Source organism: Cucumis sativus, chromosome 5, assembly GCF_000004075.3.
Source record: "Cucumis sativus cultivar 9930 chromosome 5, Cucumber_9930_V3, whole genome shotgun sequence".
NCBI lineage: Eukaryota > Viridiplantae > Streptophyta > Magnoliopsida > Cucurbitales > Cucurbitaceae > Cucumis > Cucumis sativus.
The window spans coordinates 18174499-18184363 of NC_026659.2; the positions used below are offsets into that span (position 1 = coordinate 18174499).

The 9865-nt window shown below is 35.4% G+C and overlaps 1 protein-coding gene across 1 annotated transcript; it reads right to left on the minus strand.

Annotated features, from left to right (window-relative positions):
* Nucleotides 1-1210: 1210 nt before the first annotated feature.
* Nucleotides 1211-5199, minus strand: LOC101216646 (aspartic proteinase-like protein 1). The gene is made up of 10 exons (XM_004140266.3): nt 4724-5199; nt 4400-4538; nt 3667-3908; nt 3324-3551; nt 3069-3207; nt 2920-2996; nt 2736-2832; nt 2327-2387; nt 2049-2120; nt 1211-1664 (listed from the first exon to the last, which is right to left on the minus strand). Exons 1-10 carry the CDS (start codon nt 5023-5025, stop codon nt 1450-1452), a joined length of 1572 nt encoding a protein of 523 aa, XP_004140314.1. The 5' UTR covers nt 5026-5199; the 3' UTR covers nt 1211-1449.
* Between the last annotated feature and the right edge of the window lie 4666 nt (nt 5200-9865).

Below are 9865 nucleotides of genomic sequence, written 5' to 3' on the forward strand. Positions count from 1 at the left end.
AAAGGGTGCTCCACTTTATCAAAATTCGAGTAAGAATTTTTCATACTATTTTCTTATTTTTCATATTGATCACCATTATTCTATTTTGTGATCACAATGAAAAAAGAGAATAGAATATATCGATACAAATGGCGTGTATAGAACAAAACCACGAGATGACTAAAATATCAAAGACTAATTCTGAAAGATTCAAGCCTCTTCCCTCTAAATCTCCAATACCAACTACAAATTTAAATACCGAGTAGGATTGGTCCGTTACAAGTAAACAACTGTTTTATTGGTATAAAGTCCAAAATCTATGCCAAATCATGATAATATTATATCAATTTGGAGAGCAATTGAGCTTGTTATTCTCGATATCAACTCATGCCTCAACACTGGCAATGAGATAATAAACTATAAAACTTCGTATGACAAGCAGTGTACTTTATTGAGAAATTTGTTGAAACTGAGGGGAGCTCGGTGGTTTTACAATCCAGAGACAATAGTCCATATATGAGCTTTAAACAAGTGATTTGGTCCAAGAAAGATTAGTTGAATTAGATAAATAAAAGAAACTCTCAGATGTGGTTGAAAGTGTGAAAATTTTATGGTTGAAGTGATAAGATTACTTGAAATGATGAAACTAAAAGTTCATGTCCAGCAAAAAAAAAAAAATGAAAGGTATCTAAAATTGGAAGGACAATATTTTCTCTGTGCAAGGTATTATACAGTAGTTTTTCTCTTTACGAACTCATTTGAATGTTTGAAAAGGTCTTTACCATGCGGCCATTCTGCATGAGCCATTCGGCCAGGGTAATAGGCTCCTACGGGGATAATAAAAAATCAAATCATATTTTCCGAAAATCCATCTCCCATTGCTGTTAACCTGTCAGATGTTTCCATCACTTTCAGCAACTACAGTGAAAGGTCAGCTACAATTACCATAATTACAACTCATACTCTTCGTAAGATAGATGGATTACTTCTCTCATTGTCAATTGATTTTAAAATGCAATCTTATACTATCAAATACATGCCTAGACAATATTGGAACTTAGCAATTAGTAGGTGAGGTACTAGACATAGTCAGTCACAACCCAAGTTCTGTTTCCTTGCTTGTGCTGAAATTCTTGATCTGCGTACAACCTAAATCTTCCAATATAGTTTTGTAGATCTTCGTTAATTTGTTGGCATGTTTGGACATGCCACTTCAAAAAGAGAAAAAAAATGAACAATAACAAACTTTTAAGGGTCAATGTAGTAGTTCAGATACAGTAGCACGTTGAACTGGCAGTTGCAAAAGATGCGTGAATTGCAAAAGGCGTCTATAAAACATTTGTGGGTAAGTAAATACCGAGAAAAACTGCAATTTATTTTTCCCTATATGTTAGGGCAACTTACAGCAAGGGATAAGAGGTTTAAGTAATTGAACTGCATATCAGAAAAGCCAACATTTACATTATGAACTCAACAAATCCAACAAGCGACCAGAAAAGCTGCAAGCAACAGTAGCAACAAAGGAGAAAAATGGGATGCAGATAGGGAAGATTTCGAAGACGTTCTTGCAGCAGTCGGTGCAATTGCTTGCCTATTTGTTGGTGGTAATGCAATTGGCGATTTCGCATTTCCATTATTTGAAGGTGGTTTGGCATGCTCTGTCGTACTACTGTTGATATCTAGGCCTGCAGTTTTACAAACACTTATAAATCTCGAATGAAGACGGGAATTTAATCATTGATCAATTATAAGTTCATTTTCCATCCTCATCAAACAAAGAGAGCCAGAAAACTATACAAAAGGCTTCACAAAACTTAAATCTCGACCCACGAAGAATTGAAAATGAAAATCTTAATATGTAAGTTAAAGATGCTTCACAATGCCTAGGTGGTCATTAGTGAGAAAATCATTGATACAATAAGCTGGATAGAGAATTCAAAAGGCAAGATATAGTTATTGCCCAATATCCAAAATCTTTCTCCTAAATAATCTAAGAGATGGACGAGCAGCTACCATACTGTTGAGAAAAAAATATATATATAAAATGTTAATAATGAAAACATGCTTACATTTGGACTTGGACCAACCCAATTTAAGATTTTCTCGGTCAAAAACCATCCGGTAACCCACCATCAAGTTTTCTGCAGCACAAAAGGAAGATGTCACAAGATTTAACGCAAATGCTTTTATGCATCCAAGCTACAATATGTAATTGCATGATAGTTGCAAAAAAGGAACTATACTAGAGAGAAAGCATTGAAAAAGATCAATGAAATTGTTTCTTCTTCATGAAAAAGAAAACCGTTGAAAAAGTGGCATATGCGACAGAGTCAAAAGCCATACTTACGTCCAATTACACCATAATCTTCATCTGTCTCTTCTAAAGTTAAGCAAAACACTTTATACCCCTGCATCATGAAATTGATACTTCAACCGAAACAGATCAATCATAGCCATTGTGGCAAAAGAATATGGAAGATCTTTTGGATTGAATTTGTTATTGTTATTCAAGACAAAGGAGCATTTTGAATGCAACAGCCCCCATCCATAACAAAAGAGGAGCAAGTTAAGGCATTAAACTTTTGTTCAGAAAACTTTTTAGTTTTCCCAATCCCAAACCAAAAAACAAAGAGAAAAAAAGAAACAAAATTGAGGAAATACACCAACAAATATTCATGACTCTTAAGGGCCCTTCAACTGAGAATAATCGTTTGTGTAAAATCACTCAAGAAACAAAAGTAAAATGGTTAACTTACTTGGTTTGCAGGGAGGACATAAACAGGATCGTGTATAAAGATTTGATTCAATGGAAACACGAGTTGCATGCTAGGAATATTAAAGGACACCAGCGTACTGTTTCACAATAATAAAACAGCCTGTCAACCCTCAAGTAATGAGGAAAATATCATCCAGTACTTATTTTCTTGATCGGGCACCTACCTAATATTATAGCAGTAATTCCAGGGAAGTTCCCGGAGAACTATCCTGGTAGCATTAACTTTTACTTGTTTATCAAACTGCATCAAGTAATGTGAGACTTTAAGCCACTCTCAATTGGAATAGCATACAGCTTTATGTTGCAATATCACCTCAAAGACAATCTTTTTATAGACTTCTGCGGGAAGATATGTAAAAGATGAGCCACTGTCAACCAACGCCTGGAATCCACTTCTCTGCAGACAGGAACTCCCAACACAAAAAGACTCCACCCCAATAAAATAGGCAGCACTGAGGCAAGGAATGGATGGTTTATTAATGATGGTAATAATGGTAACATAGATAATTTCAAGAGAATAATAGAAGTAGAATTGTCTTAGCTAATAATTAGTTGTTGAATCGCTTACAATTCACCAAATAAGGGCAAAAATTGTGTTGTTTGCTGGGTGGCAGGACCATCGTCCCCAAAGAGGATTCTCCCAGAACCATTATTATCAAAACAAAGCGAAAATGTGTTTCTAACCAATCCTTCTTGTGCCAATAAGGTTGGCACTGAAATATTTCCAGGACCCAACCCCATGACACCATCAGGAGCAGCCCCATCCAAATAGCTGCCACTCTGTTTCCTACCACAACTGCATCAAGAGAGGGAGATCACAGGCAAAGATTCAGGTCTCATTACAATATTTTAAGTTCAACGTCATTAAAGAGGTAGAAAACATCAAAATATGTGATGCGGTAAGAGCCTACCCAAATACAACCGAGGCTTGCAATAGGCTATGTGTTCCATGTTTACTGAAAGATGTCAACTGCAATTTATCTTCAATCATAAATCCAGAAGTTGATGTATTATCTGAGTAATAATCTCGCTTATAAGTGCAGGGATCATTGGCACTTTTGCAAGTTGTGCTCCAGGCACATAATTGATGACCGCAGAAAAGGTGCTTGCTGGTGCTTGATAAAGCTGGATTGTACTCACTCAGATCCCTATCCTGCATCATAGACAGCCCCAAACAGTATAGAACACCTGCCAACCAATTGGTGAAATTAACTGAAAAACCTGTTTCAGTTCTTAGTGAACCACTGACAAGTACGGTAGCATACTAACATAAACGTAACAGGACTTAGATATTTAGTTGATTAGAAAACCATACATATATGTCGTGTTTATTCAAACTCTAGACTTAGGTAAGTGGTTCTTAATTTTGCTGTACATTGTTTTCCCTTTCCTGATCGTTCTTTTTTTTCTTTCCATCAATAAAATGACTGCATGGAAGAAGTTTGAATACAGCTCTTCTCTTGTTAAATGTGGCAAGTGAATAAGGAATATGGGTGGTACAAAGATTAATTGTCTGTGCGTAAAAGATTATTGATAATGAACAACTTAGTTTAGCTGCTCATCCGAAAGTAAGACTTGGAAAATGTAAAAAAAAAACATTAAAGAAACGACGAAATCAGTGTTGGTGATAGTTTGCGACTATACCAGAACGCTATAATAATTTGCAGACAAGGGAGCACATTGAATGCAATCACACGGAACCCAGAGCAGGTCACTTCCAACATCCAAAGCAACGAGAAACGGAACACTGGGTGTTCCTAAATCAATCCATGTGTAATGTAACCTGAACAACTAGACCCATTGAATTCATTAATAGCTCTAAAGAACAAGTTCAAACCTACATTCTTCAAATTTTTAATGGTGAAGAAAAAATATGTATTTAAACAAAATAGTTGTTGTGGAAGTAGAGAAAACTACAAAAATGGGAGTAAGTTAAACGTTAGAGTGATCAAGTTCAAGCAAACTAACCAATTAAACTCGTTTCCGAAGAATATAACCTGGCTTCCTTCAGAAGGAAAAAGCACGTCGTACTTGGATCCGATGTTCAGCCGTCGCCTCTTCAAGTCATAGTCCATAAGCATTTGAAAATACTTCAAGCTATTCGTCGGCGGCCAGAACTTCGCAGAGACATTGCCAGTCCTCCTGGACTCCCAAAGTGATTTAGCCTCGTCGGAGAATCGATGTACTAGGTTCAAGGAGAGCGTAAGAGCAAGAGAGCAGTTCACGAAAAGAGAAGCAATGAAGAGCAAAAGAAGGGCGCAATTTGCCATGGAAACTGCAAGTGAAGACAAGATTTCTGAACAATGAACTTGTGTAAAAGCGAGATGAAGTGTTGGGGGCAAGTGAGTTGTTGATATTCAAAGAAGGAAAAAAGGAGAGGTGGGTGGGTGGGTGAATCATGAAACTTTTCACACTAAAACCAAAGACTTCTCTTTCCTTGTGAATTTCACCAGAGTGTTTCTTATGCATCACTAAAGTTACACCAAAACATTTATTCTCAACAACATTTAATTGTTGAATTGTATGAATAATCATATAAAGAAAACTTACTCTAACACATTTAATTCCATTCTCATTCTCTACTATTCATGTTCATCTTCAATTGATCTCTCTCATAGTTTTAGGTGAAACTTTTTTAATGGCACTTTTGATCTTTTTTTTATATATTTTTTTTCTAACATCACTTTTACCAATCATGTACTAAAAATCTATATGATCATGTAAGAAAATCCTTATGATCATTCAATATTAGCTAAGCGATTGATGATAAAGCCAAAAGTTGGGTTCTTGGACACTTGATAAAGTCCAAATAAGAGCAAGTGGGTCGAACATACCGTTTGAGTATAAGTTATGGAAGAACTTATCCCGTAAGGGAAAAGCTTACCGTGTCTAAATTGTTTGATCGTTTAGATTGATCAGTTGATCGTTTATGTTTGTTGCACAATCATTTAGGTTTGTTGCATAATCGTTTATACTTGTATATTGATTTTATTTATGTTTGTTTGTTAATTAGTATATATCATAGAGTATATATTTAAACAAATGAGCAGTACAAACACAAAGTTTACTAAAAAATTTATTGGCCCAAAACTTGGCCACATATTATTGTCTAAACAATTCCGTGATCTCTTGCTTAAGGTTATCCCAATTTGTATATGTTACAAGACATTCTACAAAATCTGCACAAAAAATTCCACAATTTATAGACTTTCCATACTGTAATGCTCATTTGATCACTTTAGTGGCTATTTGAATAGAGGTATGTCCTCGTTAACCCCAATTGCTGTAAAAAATGAGGGAATGCATGGCGACACTGCAGTTTGGAGAATTTCATCCACTATGTTGCTCTCGATATAATTTGGCCTAGAGTAAAAAACAAGTATCTTGCAATTTTATATGAGTTGGAACCATTAGCTAATGTTGCTTAATATTGCCCAGTCCAAACACATAGTCAACCTCTAACCACCCAGACTTGTACTCCATGATTGCCAAGCACATACTCGAGAAAATATGGATGTTCATCCCACAATGTCATGTGGGCAATTTGATTACTCCAAACGACCAAGTTGTTATATTTCATCGCAACAATCGCATCCTTTAGCATTGAATTGACTCCTTTGGATTTTGGATGACATCCTACAAATTTAATCAAATTAGTGGATGATCGTATGTTATGTACAACAGAACAAGGGCTTACCTAGATCATCCTCTCAACCATTCGCTTGATTTCAGACAACTCGTTTTGTTGCCGATTAATAGCATTAGCCATCTGATAGACAATATCAATTAATCTAGACAAATCCATTCGAGCTTCAAACATTTCATCTTTAAGATGCCTATAAGATCATGAATGTCTATGTCTTCCTAAGGATTTGGTAACTTTGTCTGAAGTGTCACCCCCTATTGGATTCCTTCTCATGAGTAGTTGGAAACGATGCTCGTTGCTTATATTCAACATGTGGCATATGAGGGGGTGTGATGAACAAGAGCTTCATTACGTTGAAGTGGTGCATGTGATGATTGCACGAATTCAAATGCATGCACCCTGGATCATCATACATTTCATTATGATGAGTATCAGCTTGTGCATCCATGGAATGTTAATCAATTATGTTTTTATTCGATCTTATATGATCATCAATGGGCATAAGATCGTCCCCTCCTACTCAAGCTTCCTAATAAACTATCTCATTAAATGATAGCTTAAGCTTTGATACAACAATAGTCTACATTAAAATGATGTTGAGAAATTAGAAAACATGAAATAATCAAGTACATTAAATAAATAAAAAAATTGAACGATCATTCAAAACAGCTAAATAATTCTTTAACTTATGCTTACACAATCGTATACGTTGAGTCAAATGATCATTCAGATTATGTCAAACGAATGCTTAGTAAAACTAGAGGATCGTTTAGTATACTGGATGATCGTTTATTTTGTCAGTTTTTTACTTACTTTCTTTGGCTGGAATATCGCTTTGTTTGTATGTGTTCAACGTGTTTTGAGCTAGTGTGGATGTGAAATTCTGGTTCTAAGTATGTGATTAAACTAGGTGATTAAGCTAGGGTCATGTTATAAAAGAAGTTGACATCTACTTATATGTTGCTTTATGTCTAATGTGATATGTCCATTGCATAAAAGCTAAGGAGGCTAAGTTGATGAAAGGAAAATTTTGGCGAAGTCCATAAGTTTGGCGTTTTGGAGCTTGGTAGGAGGCCAAAAAGAAGAGGTTATTTGAGCAAGTTGGCATGAGATAGGTGGTCAAAGACAAGTATAAGTTTGTGGTCGAGAAGAGTTGAGAGTCCTAAATAACCTCTAACTCTGTTAGGTGAGAGGACCATGGCTAGGCATTTAAGGCATGCTTATAGAGGTTAGTGAGGCTGAAGGGTTAGGTGGGATGGTGATGGGCAATGCTTGCATGCGAGATAATGCTTGCGGCCAAGGCTAGAGAGATTAGCAAGGCATTGAAGTTTTAAGGAGTTTTATGTAGGTATTGTGATTGAAGTTGGGCGAGATGGCAAGTTGGTTAAGTGGAACCTACATATACTTTGCATGCTTAAGTTAAATATCGACAAGTTGGAGGTGTCAAAACAGAATTTCTCTCATTTTACTTGTGCACTTTGGCCCAAATTACTTTCAAAAGTTTTATGACTGTATGCATTGACTACCAGCTTGTCATGTTATGTTTATGAGTAGTCCGACGAGACCACTATACCCGACATCATAGGTGTTCCTTCAAGTTTACCAATAAATGAGAGTGTTTCTTCGGGATCACTAGGTTACATGTGTTCCATCGGACACATGATAGTTTTGGGTACCTCATCACAGGATCCTAATGAGAAGTTAATAGAAACCTAGCGGGACTAGTAGTGGATCTTTTACTGAGTATATGTTTATAACTCACCATTTTTTATGTTTAATATTTCACGTAAAGGTACAGGTAGAGAAAAGCTAGTGAGCAACAAAAAAGGCTCGTAACATGTCATATGGAGACTTAATTTTGCTTTAGCTTTTCAATGTTTGTTTTCGGTGTTTTGATCCTAAATATTTTTATTTGTAAAACCAGCTGCAACATGTTTTCATGATATTTTTAATGAAAATTTAGTTTTTCTCTTTTCAAGAAATGGTCAAAATTGTTATTTATTTTTAAGGTAATGACCTCAGCTTAGTACAAAAAGTTAGGTCGTTACATGAAGTGAACATCATTGTAGCTCAATCATAAGATACTAGTGAGAGTGATTACAGTAGACTTGGCGGGGGAAAGGATTCATGATCTTGGTGGAAAGGAATAAGAGAAGTTAATGTGGAATTTTTGTGATTTATGAAACAAGGTGTTGGAAGACGCGTTTGAGAAAGGAAAATAAATAATTTTGTACTTGACTTGTATTCCAAAAATATTTTCTAAAATACTCACTCACTAAGTATTTGGCTTATGGGTTTAAGTTTTCCTTCCCCAATTAATCAGGCGTTGAGGCCAAGTAAAGAAAGGTGAGATGGCTTGCTAGGCAACCGAGGAAAAGGATAAGAAATGAGTTATTATACTTCTAAACACCTTGACGCGAAGAGTAGCATCCCATTGGATAAAGGAAGCTAGCATAAAGCTTAAAGCTTAAGTTTTTATTTTTTATGCTTTGCAAGAAAAGAAATGTAAATTGTAAAATACTAGATTAAGTAATAAAATCAAAGTTATGTTCTCTATCTTTCCGTTGTGTTGTGTTGTGTATCCATGTAGTTCTTATCGCTTACTAGCTAATAAGTAGTTAAGTATTGAAGGCTAAGCGATTAAGCTAAGTTGGTTGTTTTAGTGTTTTTTTGCTGCGTTGAGTTGTAAAGATCTCCTTAGTTCAAAGTTGGAACTATAAGATAGAGATTGGTTTGAGAAGTTTCACTTACCAGACGTTCAATTTGTATCTCGCGGAGAAGTACATGTTGGATGTCTAGGCGACCCGCCTCTTCCTGGTCGCATGAACTGGCTAGCAGGACATGGTGTGACAAGATTAAGAGAGCAATGATCTAAGCCTAGAATGAACTAGTGCATAAATTTTCATAAGGTGGAGAAGTGTGTTGAAATTTTTGTTTGACCTTAAAAAAGTTTGGCATGGACTCAACGCCCCCTAAAAGTTCGAGATAATTATCATGACACGAAGCAAGGTGATAGAAAGGAAGATTGTACTCTCAAGTTAATTTCTCAAAAGATTAACCCTTAAAAACACAGTCGACCACAAACTCCAACTTAGAAGTGAAGGTTAATGCATGTTGGGGTGAATTTTAGCCCAACAAAATAAAATAAAAAATCAAGAAATAAAGTAAGGGGACTTTTAAAAAATATAATAAAACGGTAAAATATTTACACAATATAGAATAATTTTGATAACGAAAAAAACTCATAGGCCCACAATAAAAAATACCAAAACTGTCTCGCGATTAATTGGCATCCCGCGCGTAATATATTTGAAAAACGATTGTTTAGATTTGACTATTTTTTCCTATACAATCGTTTATGATCCTTTATATTTGGATAGCTAAATTTAAATTATTTTTTTTTTACACAATTGTTTAAATTTAGGTAGCCAAATTTAAACGATTTTCTTTTCAAGATTTTTTTG